A 19,877-nucleotide genomic window follows, 5' to 3' on the forward strand; every position below is an offset into this window, starting at 1 on the left:
AAGACAGTTACCTGTCATGTGTAAGTCATCTGAATGGCAGTGACATTGCAGCTCCTAGAGAAGTTGACAGTTACAGAGGATGCAGTAAGGAAAGTGCAGCCTGGCATTTGACAAGAGAGTAGCAAGTGGTGGCTGGCACCAGAAAACAGGGTGTAGGCCTGTCTCCAGGATTTGTCCCTGGGAAGGGGGAGCTGGCTGGCATTAAGAGCACAAGTAAATACCGAAGAAGTGTTTTCTTCCACTGGAGCGCTTATCCCTTCTTGTCATCGTGGCTGATAAAGGAATGAGTGAAGGGTGAAATGTAATTATCTCAGCTATCAAGCCAGCTTCTCCAGGTCCCAGAGTATGTCAGAGCCGGGAGGCTAGCTCAGCAGGTGGTGACTTCGAGCACTTTCAAGTTTGGTACAGGCAGGCTGGAATCTCAGTGACTCAGCTCTGGAACCTGGGTGAAGAAATGTGTTCTAGAGGCATAATGGCCCTTTGCTAGACAGCCAAGGTGGTGGGGAGGAGCTCACATGCTTTGGAGGACCAGATCCCTGGTGTTCAGGATGCTTATAAACTGAGACAAGTGTGAGCTGGCTTATTCACAAAGCATGCAGAAGTCACTGGGGGCATAGACATCCAGGAATGGGGCTGGAGGAGGCAAGATAGAGTTGATTCTGATAAGGGTTTAACACACCACATAGTGGCTGTTAGTTAATTTTGCAGTTTAGAAGCCATTCTCATTTTGGGAAACAGCATATAAACTTTCCTCTGGGGAGCCACTGTATTGATGTGCACTCTATGAGTTTGGGAAGGACTCACATCATCCATGTTAGCCAGGTGATCAGTGGTGTCTATTCTGCTGGCCCTAGAGATTGATTCAGGGAACCTGAGCAGCTAAGCCAGTTCTGGCCGGTGAGCAGGACTTTTCTGGGAAGAGCAGCTCTCTCTTTTCTGCTGAGCGAGCTGAGAGTGTAAGATGTTGGCTTGGAGCTGTTGGCAGCCATCTTTGCCACCATGAGGGGAAAGCCCGTCTGTGAATGTAGCTACTCTTGCAAAGAAATGCATAATTTGAGTCCCTGGATCTAGCTGAAATGGAAGCTAGGCTGCCGCTGGAATTTCAGTTATATCTACCAGGAAATTCTCTTTTCTGCTCAAGGTGGTTTGAGTTAAGTTTGCTGCTCTTTGCAGCCAAATGAGTCCTTATATACTGTGGATTCATAGAGAAGCATACTGGGTTTTTTTTTCTTTTTCTTTCTTTTTTTGTATGTCCCTCAGTTTGTCACTTGAATGTGATGGGTCTTTTAAGCATAAATAGAGTTTTGATAGGTCACAGGAGGGCCCATAACTCAAGGGAAGAAATGAAATTCAAAAAGTTTAGTGCCTAAGGAGGGTGGAGAGAGGTTTGGATGGTGCTGGGTAGAATTGGAACCATTTTGGACCTGGAGTCAGGTCCCCTGGCACCTAGTCCTACTCCACTGCCAAGCACCCCTGCTTTTCCTTTTTTAGTTTTTAAAAGGTTTTTTTTTTTTTTTGTTTTTGAGTTAGTCTGGCTCTGTTACCCAGGTTGGAGTACAGTGGCATGGTCTCAGCTCACTGCAGCCTCGGCCTCCTGGGTTCAAGTCCTTCTTGTGCCTCAGCCTCCCAAGTAGTACAGGCGCCTGCCACCATGCCAGGCTAATTTTTTTTTTTTTTTTTTTGAGACAGAGTTTTTCTCTGTCTCCCAGGCTGGAGTGCAGTGGCACTTTCTTGTCTCACTGCAACCTCTGCCTCTCAGGTTCAAGCGATTCTCCTGCCTCAGCCTCCTGAGTAGCTGGGATTATAGGCATGTGCCATGAAACTTGGCTAATTTTTTGTATAATTAGTAGCGATGGGGTTTCCCCATGTTGGCCATGCTGGTCTCGAACTCCTGACCTCAGGTGATTCACCTGCCTTGGCTTCTCAAAGTGCTGGGATTACAGACATGAGCCACCATGCTTGGCCAGCACCTCTGCTTTTCTATCTGTGGTGGTGGCCTTTGCCCCTGTTCCATGTATAAGAATGGAGATGAGAAGCTTTGGTTAATTTATCATTGTGGATTATTTAAACCAGCCAGAGAGGAGATCCTGAGCATTGGGTTAGCCTGGATAGCTCCTTATCATTTTAATGAACATATTAATGATATTCTATTTTCCTCATTTCTTCTATATATTTATTATTGTATAAAAAATACCTTTTCCTTCTTCCCTAGTTATTTAGTTATTGTTATTATTATTGAGATGGAGTTTCACTCTTGTTGCCCAGGGTGGAGTGCAATGGCATGGTTTCAGCTCGCTGCAACCTCCGCATCCCAGGTTCAAGTGATTCTCTTGCCTCAGCCTTCTGAGTAGCTGGGGTTACAGGTGCCTGCCACCACACCCTGCTAATTTTGTATTTTTAGTAGAGACAGCGTTTTACCATGTTGGCCAGGCTGGTCTTGAACTCCCGAATTCAGATGATCTGCCCACCTCAGCCTCCCAAAATGCTGGGATTACAGGTGTGAGCCACAGTGCCCGGCAATGTATCACTGTGAACTTGTGGATATTTATTTTATTCTATGCGGTCTATGTCCCATATATAATCCAAACAATGCTTGTCCTTTATTTACAAAACAATCATTATTTTATTGTTCAAATGTTTCCATCTTTCGCCATTGTGAGCTCTTTGAGGTTGGCTCCTGTGCCCTTTCGATGGGCCCCCAACCTATTTTGAGCACTGTTTTACATTCTTGTACTGAAAGATAGATACTTCAGGCTTATCCTGTATTTTCCTTGCCTTGGAATCAATCACTTTTCCAAGAAGCCTTTGCTCCTGTTATTGGAGAATGGTATTGAGAAACCAAGATGCGTAGGTTAGGTATTCGTTTTGCTACTGGGGTGCCATTGCTTCTAGGCTCTTCCAGGAGACAGAGTGAAGATATATTTGTGTATACACTCACTCATACATACACACACTTACTTCTGTCTTTCTACTAAAAATATAATATATATATTTTGAGACATCATCTTGCTCTGTCACCCAGGCTAAAGTGTAGTGGTATGATCAGGGTTCACGGCAGCCTCCAACTCCTGGGCTGAAGTGAACCTCCCATTTCGGCCTCCTGAGCAGTTGGGACTACAGGTGTGTACTGCCACACCTGGCTAATTTTTTAAAGCATTATTTGTAGAGATAGGGTCTTACTCTGTTGCCCAGGCTGGTCTTGAACTCCTGGCCTGAAGTGATCCTGATGCCTTAGCCTCCCAAACTGCTGGGATTATAGGCATGAGCCACTGTGTCTGGGCAGAAAACTATGAGCTGATACTTGTATCTCCAATTCTAGTCTAACACCACAGAGTCCAAGTTAGCATTCACCCTTTTTTTAATAGCACTTCTTTGTCTGACAGTGATAAACCTGCCTTTTATCTACAATGTATTTCCTTATTTGTTTCTCACATACTCTAAAATAGTTAAGACCACTTAAGCATTCACAGGTAGAGACAGTAGCCTAAAATAGGTGAGGCTGAACAAGTTAAGTTGGTGTGGGAGCTAAGTTTGGAAAGGTGGGTTGATTGAAACTTGTAGCCTTGGGGACAAGGTGATTTTGGCTGAGTGTAGTGGGTGAAATTTTGGGGATTGTCTATAAGAAAAAGAGATTAATTCAATGTTACTGGAGACCAGGTATGGGTGAATAAAGGGGCATAGTGGCAAATAGGATTAGAGCTAGGTCACAGAGAGACTCAAGGCCAGGTTTTATGCCACAGACAAGAAGGAGCCATGAAAAATTCTCCAGTAAAGTTATTTATTAAGCCTTCAATGATTGAGAGTGCTTAAAGTTATTAGTTATTGCCTCACTGAATTTTTTTTTGGCCAGAGTGCCATGATGAATCTCTGCTCACGGCTATCTCTGCTCACTGCAACCTCTGCTCACTGCAACCTCTGCCTTCCAGGTTCAAGGAATTCTCCCACCTTAGCCTCCCGAGTAGCTAGGACTACAGGTGTGCACCATCATGCCCGACTAATTTTTGTATTTTTTGGTACAGATAGGGTTTCACCATGTTGGCCAGGCTGGTCTTGAACTCTTGACCCCAGATGATCTGCCTGCCGCGGCCTCCCAGATTGCTGGGATTATAGGCATTGGCTACCAGCCTGGCCAATTTTTTAAAAAAATTATTAAATATGAGACTCCTGGGCACAACTGATCATCCCACCTTGTCCTCTTAAAGTCCTAGATTACGGGTGTGAGCCACTGCACTCAGCCAATTATTGATTTCTTTTTCTTAACACCAGTACCACTTGCCAAAAATATTTTTTGAGCTTCTACTGTGTTGGGCAGTGGGTATAAGTGTGTGTACATGCATGTGTATACATGTCTGTGTGAGTGTGAGAGAAAATAAGAACAAGAACCTTTTTTTCTTTCTTTTTATTTATGGTGGAGTTTGCTCTTGTTGCCCAGGCTGGCATGCAATAGTGAGATCTCGGTTCACTGCAACCTCCGCCTCCCAGATTCAAATGGTCTCCCAACTTGCTGGAATTACAGGCGCCTGCTGTGACACCTGGCTAATTTTTAAAAATTTTATTTTTAGTAGAGACGGGGTTTTGCCATGTTGGCTAGGCTGGTCTTGAACTCCTGACCTCAGGTGATCCACCCATCTTGGCTTCTTTCCAAAGTGCTGGGATTACAGATGTGAGCCACTGTGCCCGGCAGGAAACTTTTTTTTAAGATCAGAGTTATAATGTAGGAGGGGACTTAATTGCTACTTTGAGTGTGAAGTTTTTTTAGCTAAGCTCAAATTCTTGTTACCAGGTTGGTCCCTGGGCTTCTGAGGTATCAGATGCTTCAGGTCAGTAGTATGTGTTTGTTCAATAAGTTACCGTAGCAGTTCATATTTGGACTACAAGTAATGATCATTATCTTTCTCTTCCTTGCCTGAGAAACAGAGTTGGGGAGATGCAGGACTCTGCCAGGTGGTAGTCAAAATTTGTCAGTTCATTACTGATAGACACAGAATGGAGCATGTAGTTTGGGGTCTGAACCAAGTGGGCTTGCTGACCTTCACCCCTGAATTTGAGAGGCTTACCTACTCAGGCACATACATGGCTGGACAAGCCTCCCAGATGGGGGACTGCCTCTTAGAGGAGGAAAGAGCTGAAAGTCAGTGCTCTGCAGATAAGCAGATCCCAAATGGAGAGGAGAGAGAAAGGGGTCAGCTGAGCAGACTCTGTTTCTTCTCCTCAGTTCCTTAATTTGATTGGTGAATGTCCCTTCCACAAGGAGTGAAGGATTGGGCGGGGGGTGGAGGTCAGGAGTGTTTTGCCTACTGGAGCTCCCTCCGCATGGTTGCTTAAAACATAGGGATAGGATGTTCTCCTGCAGTACTGATTGTGATAGGGGAGGTAGCTGCCAATTTGCTGTAAGAACCTTTTGTTTCTATCAGATTCTGCTAATCTTTGCATCTGCCTTTGTTTAGGAGCATAGGCTGCTTTGGGTTGGAGTATGGGACAGCTATTTTAGCATTACTGAAATCTGCACTTAGAGGCAAGAGTCAGACACTGTCAACTTTTATTTTATTTATTTATTTTTTGAGACAGGTCCTGTTCTGTCACCCAGGTCGGAGTGCAGTGGTGCGATCTCACCCTACTGCAGCCTTGACCTCCTGGGCTCAAGCAGTCCTCCTGCCTTGGCCTCCCAAAATTTTGGGATGGGGTTACAGGTGTGAGCCACAATGCCCGGCCGCTTTAGAACTATGGGATATGGTAGGCTGTTTTGGAGAAAAAGGGACTCAATTTCTGACCTGTGGATATTGGTTGGAGGGGCAGAGTAACGGGCTAACATAGGGTGACAACTCTATAACCATCCCATTGAGCTAGAGAAAGACATGTTGGGCATCAGCCAGCTGAAACCTCTAATGTACAGATGTGAAAGTAGAGTTCTGGAGATGTGATGTGATTTCTTACGTCCCCAGCAGGTGTGTAGCAGATCATGAACTTGATCTTGATGTTCAGATATTGTCCAATCTCATGTTCTTTATACTTTATACTCTGTCGTCTCCCTGTTTGCCTGCTTCCAATCTGGGGAAAAGCACCAAGTTGGTTAGAGAATAGACAGAAAAATGCCTGTGCAGTAGCTCTCACCAACTGGCTGCTGCTGCTGGAGTTGCTTCTCCTGCCTCTTCACCCTCCCTCCTCTGAGCCTCAGGCTCTGCTGCTGCCTGGGATGGAATTGGGAAACACTGGGAGGAGGAAGAAGGGCAGTAGAGCCACTTCCCTGAAGTAACTTTACTCATTCAATCAATACAACAGTTAACTCAACAAATATTTGGCATTCTTCTATGGAGGGGGGTGGGTAGACCCTTCAAAAGGAATTGATAGGTGCTAGGTCTTTGCTTCAGGAAAGAGTTTCAACTCCGAAGCTATTGAACAACTGCCAGCTTTGAGGATAACCATCCTACCAGTCTAGTGAAGCTATAATTCACTAAGCATTCTAAAGATCTTGTTCGACTGCAAAGGGAATTGTAGCAATGTCTGGATCTTCAGGAATATTCCCTGTGACCTGCGGTCTGATCTGGCCAAACCAGGACATTTCTTCACCATCCTTCCATCCATCTATTACTTGAGCCAACTTTAACTCAGCCTGCTGAGGTGTCAGGTACAGGGTGAGGCTCCGAGGAGAAAATGGGAACTAAGACTCGACCTCGCCCTCAAGTTGTCACAGTTCAGGGTAGGGGGACAGAAGGCATGAAATCACCAGCTGCAGGACTGACTTGTCTTTATTACAGCTCTGGCTCCTGGTCTGGAATTACTTCCTTCTCCTGATCCCTGACAGCAGCTAACTTCCAGGCAAGGTGGGCATGTTACGGGCAGCTTTGCTTGGGAGATAGGGCTGGGGTGCATTCCTCCTGGAGTAGTGGTCTGGGTCTCCTTGTGCCACAGCTCCTTCGCATGTGCAGCACTTGTCGACCTGGCATGGAATCTTTCCAGTGAGTTTTCTTTTTTTTTTTCTTTTGGAGACAGAGTTTTTTGCTCTTGTTGCCCAGGCTGGAGTGCAATGGCATGATCTCGGCTCACTGCAACCTCCACCTCTCAGGTTCAAGCAATTCTTCTGCCTCAGCCTCCCGAGTAGCTGGGATTACAGGAGTGCACCACCATGCCCAGCTAATTTTGTAGTTTTAGTAGAGACAGGGTTTCACCATGTTGATCAGGCTGGTTTCGAACTCCCGACCTCAGGTGATCCGCCTGCCTCAGCCTCCCAAAGTGCTGGGATTACAAGCTCCAGTGAATTTTCAAGCATTGTGCCTCTAGACCTGCTTTTGCTGCTTTCGTTTGTCATCATGGAATGTTTGCCTAAGAGTGTTCTGCATAGAGGAGGAGAGAAATTGAATCCTTGCTATCTTGGTGACTGGCTTTCTCGGAGTTTGTGATAATTTCTGCAGGAGCATGAGCTGCATTTAATTTGCTCTGGTTGGGTCATCTAAGGACCAGTTCTTTGGAATTAGGGAGACAGAGTCTGCGAGTCTAGCACCTCCTTTTTAGCTTTCTGAATACTGCATAGAAATCTGTGCAGTTTTCCGCAGTGGCCCTGACCTCAAAACCATTTTGATTCCTGGAGAATTCCATAGGATTAGGTTCTTGAGCCTTGGTGTGGTCTGGGGAGAAACTTGGTAGGGTCCATGGCCATCAGGGGGAGTCCTGGGAGTAAATGTGGTGGGCCTGGGAGAAAATGTATTCTCCCTGGAGATTGGGCTCACTGTGTGGTGGCTTCTCTGTAGGTCCTAGGCAATCAGGGAAATGCCAATGATCCTCTCAATTGGTCTAGACTAGTTAGTTACCTAGGGGCCATGGCCAATGCCAGCATTTTATTTTTCCATATCTGTATACAGCTTGTATTTTTAAAAATGGGCAATATTTAAGACCTAAGATAAAGTATAAAAAATAATTCAGTGATCACCCTCATGCTTATTGCCCAGCTTCAGAAATAATACCTTATCCATGCAGTTGTACCGGTGGGTACTTCTTCCCTGACTCCAGCTTTCTTCCTGCATATCCAGAATTAAGCAGTATTTTGAATTCATTGTTTATTATTCCCATGCACTTCTTTATAACTAACTATTCAGGTATTTCTGTGATATTTTTCATCCTGTCTATGCTTCTGCCTTTACTTGGCTTTGTACTAAACAAAAATATCTGTGAAATTACAGGTTTGATTTTTCTCTCTGTCTATCTAAATGCATATGCAAATAAATATTCTGGGTACCAGCTGAAATTGCCCTTTTACCACCTTTTGCATACCATCACTGCTGCGGGGTCATGCTTTGAGAGACAAGGCTGCAGCATCTGTAGCAGATGTTGGGCTATGCCCTGGCTTGCACCCACTCTTGCCTTGATCTTTACCCTGCTGTTTTTGGGTACTCTCTTTACAGCGCTTCTCTTTTCCTAGCTCACACTGTTTATCTCCTGAGGCTGCTTTAGGATTGAAGATGCCTGATGTGATGCTATTTGCTGCTGTGGTTCTAAAGCAGTGATCTTTTTTTTTTTTTTGAGACGGAGTTTCGCTCTTGTTACCCAGGCTGGAGTGCAATGGCGCAATCTCAGCTCACTGCAACCTCCGCCTCCTGGGTTCAGGCAATTCTCCTGCCTTAGCCTCCTGAGTAGCTAGGATTACAGGCACGCGCCATCATGCCCAGCTAATTTTTTGTATTTTTAGTAGAGACGGGGTTTCACCATATCAACCAGGATGGTCTCGATCTCTTGACCTCGTCATCCACCTGCCTTGGCCTCCCAAAGGGCTGGGATTACAGGCTTGAGCCACTGCACCTGGCCCAGCAGTGATCTTTTCTTTCCAAAGGCCACAGCTATAATGAAACAAAACAACCCCCTGGGTTTTTGGTGGTATGAGTCCGTTGCTGTGTACAGGGCATCTTTCCATTCTGATCAGCATACAGTTCCTCTCGTGTGTGTGTTTGCAGCTTCCTCTTTATGTGGGCTGCGTGGAGACGTGGGTGAGCTTCCTGCTCCTGCAGAGCTGCCCTCCACTTGCCCCTACCACCTGGTTCTACAGGGTGAGTGGAGCAGGCAGAACACTTGGCTCCCTCCTGCATTGAGGACCTACACTTCTAGCAAGGCCCTCTGTGGGGCAGGAGCTGGAGTAACCCTGGTTTCAGCCTTCCCTTGCTCATCTCAGACCCTATCCCAGACCAACCCAAGCTGGGCTTTTCATTGCTGATTGCTTTTCCCACTGAAAACCTCTAGCACTTTTGTGACCTGCCCTGGACTGGGTGCTTCTGAGCTGTTTCCACCTCTGCTGGAAATGAATGAGGCAACATAATGAGAGTTTTGGGGTAGGCGTAAGCTAGGACTTCCCTGTGGCTGAGGCAATTTAGTACTGGAGTACGTAGAAGTGCCCTTGGTCTAGACTTGTTAGTTACCTAGGGCCCATGGCCAATACCAGCATTTTATTTTTCCGTATCTGTATACAGCTTGTATTTTTAAAAATGTGAACTATTAAGACCTAAGGCGAAGTGTAAAAAATAATTAAGTGATCACCCTCATGCTCATTGCCCAGTTTCAGAAATAATACCTCACCCATGCAGTTGTAGCCCATGGGTACTTCTTCCCTGACTCCAGACATCTTCCTGCATAACCAGAATTAAGCAGTATTTTGAATTCGTTGTTTATCATTCCCATGTAACAAAGCCAAGTGTCCTGCACTCAGGACAGCTGTGAAGTCTGTATTTAGAGAGCAGCTTTCCGGAAACAGAAGAGATTTTATGTCTGGCATTGAGGTGGGAATGGGACAGCCCCCAGGTGGTTCCCAACCTGTCAGATAATCAGTCACCTGGGGAGCCTTATAAAGCACAAATTGCTTGGTGCCATACACTAAAGATGTATTTTCAGTGATTTTGAGGTAAGGCCTGGAAAGCTTCACTCAGGTGTCCAGGCTGGAGTATAGTGGTGTGATCATGGCTGACCATCACTGCAGCCTCTGCCTCTTGAGCTCAATTGATCCTCCCATCTTGGCCTCTCAAATAGTTGGGACTGCAGGTTTGTACCACCACACCTGGCTAATTTTTGTATTTTTTGTAGAGATTCACCATGTTACCCATTTTGTAGAGGGTTCACCATGTTACCCAGCTTGGTTTCAAACTCCTGGGCTCAAACAATACCCCGCTTCAGCCTCCTGAAGTGTATGAGCCTGGCCAAAAGCCATATTTTTAACGAGTTCATCAGGTAGGCTTCTACTAAAATTTGAATGGGTCTCTTAAAGTTCACATTTTAGAAACTTCATCTGCAAAGCAATAGTGTTAAGAAGTAGGAACTTCAAGAGATAATTAGGTCATAAGGGCTCTGCCCTCATGAATGGATTAATGCTGTTATTGTGGGAATGGGTTCCCTCTCTGTCTCTACCCCCAACCCCTGCCCTTTCATGGGCTCTCTTACTCTTCCACCTTCCACCATGGGATGACCCAGAAAGAAGGCCCTTGCCAGGTGCAGGTCTCTTGGTCATGGGCTTCCCAGCCCTTAGAACTATTAAAAAAAAATTTTTTTTTTTTCGAGACAGAGTTTCACTGTTGTTACCCAGGATGGAGTACAATGGCACGATCTTGGCTCACTGCAACCTCCACCTTCTGGGTTCAAGCAATTCTCCTGCCTCATCCTCCCGAGTAGCTGGGACTACAGGTACGCACCACCATGCCCAGCTAATTTTTGTAGTTTTAGTAGAGATGGGGTTTCACCATGTTGACCAGGATGGTCTCGATCTCTTGACCTTGTGATCCACCCACCTCGGCCTCCCAAAGTGCTGGGATTATAGGCGTGAGCCACTGCACCTAGCCATGTTTGTGTTTTTTATTTTTTATATAAATTTTTTTTTTTTTAGAGACAGGGTTTCACCATGTTGGTCAGGCTGCTCTCGAACTCCCAACCTCAGGTGATCCGCCTGCCTCAGCCTCCCAAAGTGCTGGGATTACAGGCATGAGCCACCGCGCCCAGCCAAATTTTTTGTATTTGTAGTAAAGATGGGGTTTTACCATGTTGCCTAGGTTGGTTTCTTCCTAGGCTCAAGTGATCCACCTGCCTTGGTCTACCAAAGTGCTGGGATTATAGTCATGAACCACTCACTGCACCTGCCCCCACTCCAGATTTTTACTTGTGGGAAAGATCTTTACTCCCCAACACATTATAGAATGAAGAGGGATGTCTCTGCAGTGCCTGGTCACAGTGCACCACTATTCATTCAGCCAGTTGTTCAGTGATATTTAGTAAATGCCTACTATGTGCTAGGCACTGTGTGGGGTGCTGGGTATACAATGGTCTGTTCTTGGGAGGACGAGATAATTCACAGTGATGGAACTTACAAACACATCTGCTCCAGGAGCATAGGGGACTTGTTTTGTATCGCTTGCTGCTGTGTCTGCAGTGCTAAGAACAGTGCTTGACACACAGTGGTCTCAGTGTATACTTTTCAGGGAATCAGGGTGGTAAGGAAATAAGGTCATTTCAACTCTTGCTGAGTGCCCTAAAGGAGATAAATGTAGTCATGGGATAAAGAGTGGCTGTGGAAGAGGCTGGGGAAAGGCTCTCTTGCATGAGGTTTTTCAGCTAAAACTGAAGAATGATAAAGAACTAGCAAGTGAAGGGCTGCAGGGAGACTGAGAGAAGAAGAGGCAGGGCCGACCATGTGATTATGGGAATAGTGCAAATGCAAATGCTGGGCTCTGGCTGGGCATAGGGAAGTCAGCCTCCCTTCCCATGGCCCTGCTGCCCCAACCTTCAAAGGATGGGCAGTTCCCAGGAAATGGCAAGCTGCATACTGGGGCATGCTCAGGATCCAGATAGGGGTGGGTGAAAGGTGCTGGCTGAGCTGTGTGCTCAGCTTGCTGTGGCTATACTAGTCTAGGATGGGGCTGGATAACACTTGGCACCTATGTGACCCCAACCCTCCCCATGCCTGTGTCAAGGCTGCCTGCTGGGACAGAGAGCAATGGCACAGTGCAGGCCTTCTCTTCCCAGTGTACTGGTTGCAGAGAGCAGCAGTGACAGCAGGTAGAAGTAGGGAGGCAGGGCCAGATATGGTGGCTGGTATGTAATCCCAGCACTTTGGGAGGCCAATGCAGGTGGATGACCTGAGATCAGGAGTTTGAGACCAGCCTGGGCAAGATGGTGAAACTAAAAATACAAAAATTAGCCAGGCATGGTGGCACACACCTCCTCAACTACTTGGGAGGCTAAGGCAGGAGAATCGCTTGAACCCAGGAGGTCAAGCCTGCAGCAAGCTGAGATTGCACCACTGCACTCCTGGCTGGGGGACAGAGTGAGACCCTGTCTCAAAAAAAAAAAAAAAAAAAAGGTAGGGAGGTAGGTAGAGTCAGGGTACTGGGGGCAGGGAATGATTAGCCAAGGAGGTGGGACTGTGTGGAGCTGAATCTCCCAGTATACTTTCCTTTGTCCCATCAGACTTCACTTCCAAAACACAAATTCAAAAGTAATGAAGAATTTCAAGATGGCTACTATATTAGTTTCCTATGACTTCTCTGACAAATGTTTACAAACACAGTGGTTTCACACAATACATTTATTCTCTTATCGTTCTCGAGGTCAGAAGTCTGGAATGGTTCTCGCTGGGAGAAAATTAAGTTGTCAGCAGAGTTGTGATTCTTCTGGAGGCTCTAGGGGAGAATTCTTTTCCTTTCTTTTCTTTCTTTTTTTTTTTTCCAGCTTGTAGAGGCTACCCGAATTCCTTGGCTCATGGTCCCATATCTCCATCTTCAAAGCCTGAAACATCGGGCTAAGTCCTTCTCCCCCTTCCATCTCTCTGCTCCCTTCTGCCTTTCTCTTCCACTTATAAAAGCCATGGTGAGTATACCAGGTCAATCTAAGAAATTCTGGATAATTTCGCTATCAAGGTCAGCAGATTAAGAAATAAACTGGCTGTGTGTGGTGGCTCATGCCTGTAATCCCAGGATTTTAGGAGGCCGAGGCAGGAGGATCATGTGAGGCCTGGAGTTTTAGACCAGCTGTAGTCCCAGCTACTTGGGAGGCTGAGGCAGGAAGATCACCTAAGCCCAGGAGTTCCAGGCTGCCAAGAGCTATGATTAAGAAGGCTTAAGCTATGATTAAGGGCACTGTTGTACCCCAGCCTGGGTGACAGAGCTGGATGTTGTCTCTGTAAAACAATCAAACACAACATACAAACAAAACATTTGTCAATACTTTCATTATTTTTTTCACTGACAAATTTAAACAAATTATAGAAATCATGGCATTTCACCTGTAATTGCACTGTGCATCTCTAACAACTGATATTTTTTAAAGTTATCACACTGTGATTATCTCAGCTAATGATATTAACAGGAGTTCTTTAATTTCATCTAACTTGTCCCCCAAATGTGCTGCCTGTTGGTCTTCACATTGGCCCTGAGCTTTGTGCCTATTTTAGCTCTCTCTTTGAGATTAGAGTGAGGCCTCCTTCCCTGTATCTTTCAGGGTATTTTTTTCTTTTCTTTCTTTCTTTCTTTTTTTTTTTTTTTTGTTATGAAGTCTTATTCTGTCACACAGGCTGGAGTGCAGTAGTGTGATCTCAGCTTACTACACCCTCTGCTTCCCAGGTTCAAGCGATCCCCTGCCTCAGTCTCCCAGGTAGCTGGGTGTACACTACCATGCCAAGCTAATTTTTGTGTTTTTAGTAGAGACAGCTTTCACCATGTTGGCCAGGCTGGTCTTGAACTCCTGACCCCAAGTGACCCGCCCGCTTTGGCCTCTCAAAGTACTAGGATTACAGGTCTGAGTCACCACACCTGGCCGAGGGTATTTTTCTTTTCTTTTTGAGATCAGGTTCAGGCTATAGTGCTGTGGCTGAAACATGGCTCACTGCAGCCTCTACCTCCTGGACTCAAGTGATCCTCCTGCCTCAGCCTCCTGAGTAGCCAAGATTACAGATGTATGCCACTACTCCTAACTAATTTAAAAATATTTTATAGACATGGGGCTGTACTAAGTTGCCCAGGCTGGTCTCAAATTCCTGGCTTCAAGTGATTCTCCTGTCTCAGACTCTCAAAGTACTAGGATCACAGGCATGAGAAACCTCGTCTGGCCAGAATTTTGTTTTCTATTCTTTCCCACCAGCCCCCAAGGGCCCAAGGCTGTGAGGAAATGAAAAAGACTCATGTCCCCCATTCAGGCCTGCTGCCTGAGCAGGTATGGTGGGGAAGGGAAGCAGGCTGGCTGCTATATTTTGCTTGCAGCCTAACGCTTGTTTTTCTTGTCTGTAATTGCCATTCCAGAGATGCCCTCACTCTTCTAGCCACAGAACAACTGTTGAGAACAAATTAATTATGCATCTTCTCAGTGTGTGTGATTAAGGGGCAGATGGAGGGAAGAGTTCTCTTCAGCTTTTCTGGCAACTGGGTTCCCAAATGGATGCGTTCCAGACCAAAGAGTACGTGTCCTGGGCTCCTGTGGGCATCTGGGTTTGTCTGTGTGGTGGCAGGCTTGCTCACCGCAGGCGGAGTCACAAGTTGCCAGTAATAATATTATTAATCCCTTAAATTTGCAGCTCATTTGCTGTTTGCTGAGGGCTTGCACAGTCACATCAGCTCATTTGTTGGGATTTTAGGGATGCTGGAACAACTTTCTTTGCTTAATTCTTGCCTAAATCATTATTGATGCTTGTAATTTCACCATTAGAAAGTAATTCCTTTGGCCTAAACTCTGTTCCTTATTAAAATGCAAGTATTTTTGGCAGCTGTGTCGTATGTTCCATTCATTAAGCTTTCTCAGCCACTAGCAACTGCCCTTTCCAGATACCCACTTGTACCACCTTCCTTTTAGGATGGTCTTCCCTGAAACAGAACTTACATTTGTAATCTGTCCCATTTCATAGAAATCTGTTCTAGGTTAGTTGGGCTGGCTGGAGAAACATATTAAGAAACTCCTGCCAGGATGTCAGTGACTGTTCATAATTTTTTTTTGAGACAGAATCTCACTGTGTTGCCCAGGCTGGAGTGCAGTGGTGCGATCTTGGCTCACTGGAACCTCTGCCTGAAGGTTCAAGCTATTGGTTTCAAGCAGTTCTTGTGCCTCAGCCTCCCAAGTTGCTGGGACTATAGGTGTGTGCCACCATGTCTGGCTAATTATTTTTGTATTTTAGTAGAGATGGGGTTTCACCATGTTGGCCAGGCTTGTCTCAAATTCCTGAGCTCAGGCGATCCACCTCCCAAAGTGCTAGGATTACAGGTGTGAGCCGCCGCACCTGGCCTGATCATAATTTCTTATGTTAACACCTCTCGGGAATATTCTCATTTTTACCGGAACCTTCTGGAAACACAGTGCTTAATGCAAAGAAATCTGTGTCCCTTTATCCTATCATGTCAGTGTCTTTGGCCTTAGTTCTCCCCTCTGTTGAACTCCCTTAGAAAGGCAGTGTGGGGATCAGACCCTGTCAGATCCACACTGAGAGCATGCGTTAGCCTGGAGTGCAGTTCACTGGGGCAGGGGAGAAAGTGGAGTTGACCACATAGATGATTGTGTGACATAATGTCCATCTTCCAGAAGGAGAGAAGGAAGACTGAGGCATAGAGACAACAGTCTACTTGGAGTTAGGGCTAGAATTAAAATTTTGTCTTCAGAACCCCAGTAACAGAGTTGTAGGTTTTTAGTCAGAAGACAGCTTAGAAGCATCTAGCTCTTGCAAATCAACAGGAAATAAGTGTATTTTAAAATTTAAAAAAAAATCTAGCTCTGGGAAAGCAAAGACATTTCATTTGCAAACTCCAGTTGATTAATAGTGGTTGTCTGAGTGCAGGCTGGAGAATAAGCAAGTCGTCACCAGGACTCACTGAGTGCATGCTGTGGTTGATTAGTGATGTCTGATGTGTGCCATGAGTGTAGTCACAGAGGAGAGGCACATAGGCATTCACTTGCTATTCCTTACTCTGTTCAACCTCTCAACTTACAGATGAACTGAGGTCTAAGAAGCTGAGATGAGTTGTTCAGGATTGCATAAGTAGGAGTGGTAATTGGCATAATTATCCCAGAATCCAGGTCCCTTGAGTCTTGGTTCAAAACTTTTTCTTCTGAAGTGTATGGGTATTCTAAGAGGTATTTCATTATGGTCTTGGAGTTAGACTGCTAGGGTTCAGATCCCAGCTCTGCCACTAATTAGCTGTGTGCTATTGGCCAAGCCATTTAACCTTTCTGAGCCTTAACTGCTTCATCTTTAAACTATACAGGATGGTTATGGAGTTAAATGAGAAAATACATGTATAAGGGGTTCAGAGGAGGGCCTAACACATAGTAAATACTTAATCCATGTTAGTAGCTCAATTAAAATGTTACTTTTTTTTTTCTTTTTGAGACTGGGTCTTGCTCTGTCACCTAGGCTGGAGTGCAGTGGCGCAATCTCAGCTCATTGCAACCTCTGCCACCCGGGTTCAAGCAGTTTTCCTGTCTCAGCCTCCCTAATAGCTACAGGCACATGCATCATCACACCCGGCTAATTTTTGTATTTTTAGTAGAGATGGGGGTTTCACCATGTTGGCCAGGCTGGTCTTGTACTCCTGGCCTCAAGTGATCTGCCCACCTCAGCCTCCCAAAGTGTTAGGATTACAGGCGTGAGCCACTACGCCTGGCCAAAATGTTTCTTTTAAAATTGCATTGTCTTTCTAGATTCATGGTGGACATAGAAACAAAATCTTCCCCTGCTCACTCCCTCTGCAGTATCCCTCAGAGTTGCCCCTTGGAAATACCTGCTTCTCTTTCTTCCCCATGGTCTGCTCTGCAATCATTTGGGTTTGAAGTGCTCCTGGAATTTGTAATTTCGTAATGGAAAGTCCCACAGTACTAATAACCAGGTGTGAGATGGTGCTGGATCTGTCACTACCTGTGGTTCTGGGGCAGCTTTTTCACACTCCCTGGACGTTCATTTTAGTTTGGGTGTTTGATGCAGCCCTGGAGGCCTAGCTGTGGTCCCCAGGGACCAGCTGCCACATGGAGCCCCTCTTGGCCATTTTACTTAGTTGCTCCTCTGACAAGAACGTCACTGTAGCACCTCCTTCTGACCGTCTCTGCTCCCCTAAGCCAATGTATCTTCTCCCACCCATCCCAAACCTCGTTTTTAGACTAGACCTTAATAGCCAGCGGGTGCCAGCACCCTCCTCACAGCTGTGCCTCCTATAGGCTTAGAAAGTAGGGCCTATTCAGAGCCTAGACCCAAAGCTATGCTGTTGTCCTCTCCCTGTCTTTTTCTTTCTTTTTTTTTTTTTTTTTGAGACAGAGTCTTGCTCTGTCTCCCGGCTGGAGTGCAGTGGCGCGATCTCGGCTCACTGCAACCTCTGCCTCCCGGGTTCAGGCGATTCTCCTGCCTCAGCTTCCTGAGTAGCTGGGATTATAGGTGTGTGCCACCACACCCAGCTAATTTTTGTATTTTTAGTAGATACAGGGTTTCACCATGTTGGCCAGGATGGTCTCGATCTGACTTCGTGATCTGCCCACCTCAGCCCTCTCCCCGTCTTAGTCCAGCCATGCAGGACCCTGGATAACAGTTCCCTTAGGGTGACCTTGAGGAGGACCCAGGGAAGCCTTGAGAAGCAGGCAGAGTCCATGACTATCCTGGAAGCCAGGCCTGCAGTGATGGGGCTTTGATCCTTCCCCTGCCTGATTCAAGACGGGAGTGTGGAGGGCTCTCTGGGTATCTTGTGATGGGCCGGTGGCTCTCATTGTGTGAATCATCTGTGATTCCATATCCCCACTGATTTTTGGGAAAAACTCCTGTTCTGGATTCTCCAACAGAGATCTTCCTGGGGTCTGCCCAGCTGATCCCTGCTGAGAAAGGGTGGAGTGGGGACTGGTGGGAAGGAGGCCTTCCCACTGGGGAATGGTCAAGTCATTGTCCCCAACATTGGCAAGCCCTGTTGCTCTGAGCCTCTCATTGGGACCCAGCCTCATTTGGTTGCAACCTGGCCATGTCTAGGGTTGCTCCCCTGCTTTTTCTTTTGTGGACCCAAAGCAGAACAGCTGATAATAGCCATGGAGCTGCCACATGGGCAGAAGCCCCGTTCTTCTCCAAGAGAGGCTCAGACAAAAGGAGGATTTTGAGCCATGCTGGGGGAAAAGAACTCCTTGCTCTGCCCTTCATTTTGGGATTGTGGAAGGCAGCAGCATCACTCGTAAGACGGGAGAGGCGTGGTGTGGAGAATGGGTCAGGTCAGTGCGGGAGGACGTAAGGAGAGGTAGGCGTGGGTCCGCGCTGAGAGGATTTTTGGCAGGTGAAAAGGCGAGTGGTGTGGTGAGGCTATGGAGGTATCATGCAAAGGCCTGGGGTCCGGGAATGGCACAGGAGAGAGCTGATCACTGTGGCTGGAGGGTAGAGAGTGAGGTGGAGAGGGTAAGAGATGAGGCCACAGAACAGCTAGGCTGCATTGTGTAGGCTTTTCAGGTGTTTAAACTTCATACTAGGCCAGGCATGGTGGCTCACACCTGTAATCCCAGCACTTTGGGAGGCCAAGATGGGTGAATCACTTGAGGTCAGGCGTTCAAGACCAGCCTGGCCAAACCCCGTCTTCACTAAAAATACAAAACCCCGTCTTCACTAAAAATACAAAAATTAGCCAGGCGTGGTGGCGGGCACCTGTAATCCCAGCTACTTGGGAGGCTGAGGCACGAGAATTGCTTGAACCCAGGAGGTGGAGGTGGCAGTGAGCTGAGATCCTGCCACTGCCCTCCAGCCTGGGTGATGGAGTGAGACTGCGTCTCAAACCAATGAAAAAAACCCACTTCAAACTAGGGGCAGTGAGGCAGTGGGGACGTTTGAAGGGTTATCATTGAAGATCGTTTTCCTTTTCCCACTGTGGCCAGTGTGCTGCTCTTCCTGGCCCTGCCTGGCTGGGCTGCACAGTCCTCTAGTGTGGTCTGGTTGCTATTGTCAGAGACCGCATGCTTCCCGGCCTTCCCTGGCCTCCTTCTCTCAGTGATTCCCAATCTCTGTTTATACAGCAAGGCCTACCAGATCCCCCTGTGTATTCAGGAACTTGTTCCTAATCTCAGAGTTTGTGTGCTGGTTTACTGGGACAGCTCTCGGGAGCCCAGACGTGGCCAGAGCCATGGTGGCCGTGTGGTCCAACACTGACACTTAGCTGGGGCTCAGTTGGGGACTTGGGTGGGTGGGCATTGTGAGGAACTGTGGAGGGAAACACTGAGGGCACCATAGCAGGCACTGGCCACCTGGATATTTTTCTTCATCTTTTAAAAAATTTTAAAAATAAATAGAGATGGAGGTCTCGTTATGCTGACCAGGCTGGTCTCGAACTCCTGGCCTCAAGCAGTCCTCCCATCTTGGCCTATCAAAGTGCTGGGATTACAGGCATGAGCCACTGTGCCCATCCTGGATGTTTTTCTTCTAATTCATGAGGAATGTGTAACGGTGTGGATGGGTGGCAGAGTCTAGAGAAAGACAGATGTTTTACAATGAGAAGACAATGTTTCAAACCGTGAATCTACTATTTACTGGCTAAGTAACCGTGGCAAGACTTCTAACTTTTTGGAGCCCAAGTTCTTACATCTGTGCAATGAGGAGAATGATATTACTCATCTCAAGGGCTCTCACCTGGGTCAGGTGAGATAACGTGTGTGAAAGGTTTCATGCATTTTATTTTAATTGATTATTAATTAATTAATTATTTATTCGAGATGGAGTTTTGCTTTGCTGCCCAGGCTGGAGTACAGTGGTGCAATCTCAGCTCACTGCAACCTCTGCCTTCTGGGTTTTGAAAGCATGAGATGGAGTCTCACTCTTTCACCCAGGCTGGAGTGCAGTGGCGTGGTCTCAGCTCACTGCAACCTCTGCCTCCCAGGTTGAAATGATTCTCCTGCTTCAGCCTCCCAAATAGCTGTGATTACAGGTGTGCACC

The 19,877-nt window shown here is 46.5% G+C and overlaps 1 protein-coding gene across 15 annotated transcripts in view; it reads left to right on the forward strand.

Annotated features, from left to right (window-relative positions):
- The window catches only part of ADCK1 (aarF domain containing kinase 1), a 152,060-nt gene that overhangs the window by 29,052 nt on the left and 103,131 nt on the right, over positions 1–19,877 (forward strand). For 7 of the 15 annotated variants that reach the window (XM_078335522.1, XM_035261183.3, XM_035261187.3 and 4 more), the window contains one exon: positions 12,691–12,828. The exons of the other annotated variants lie outside the window; for them this stretch is intronic. In XM_078335522.1, coding sequence (XP_078191648.1) covers positions 12,691–12,828 — 138 coding nt within the window. The remainder of the gene's footprint in view (positions 1–12,690; positions 12,829–19,877) is intronic. 15 annotated transcript variants of the gene reach the window in all.

This window comes from Callithrix jacchus, chromosome 8 (assembly GCF_049354715.1).
Source record: "Callithrix jacchus isolate 240 chromosome 8, calJac240_pri, whole genome shotgun sequence".
Taxonomy (NCBI): domain Eukaryota; kingdom Metazoa; phylum Chordata; class Mammalia; order Primates; family Cebidae; genus Callithrix; species Callithrix jacchus.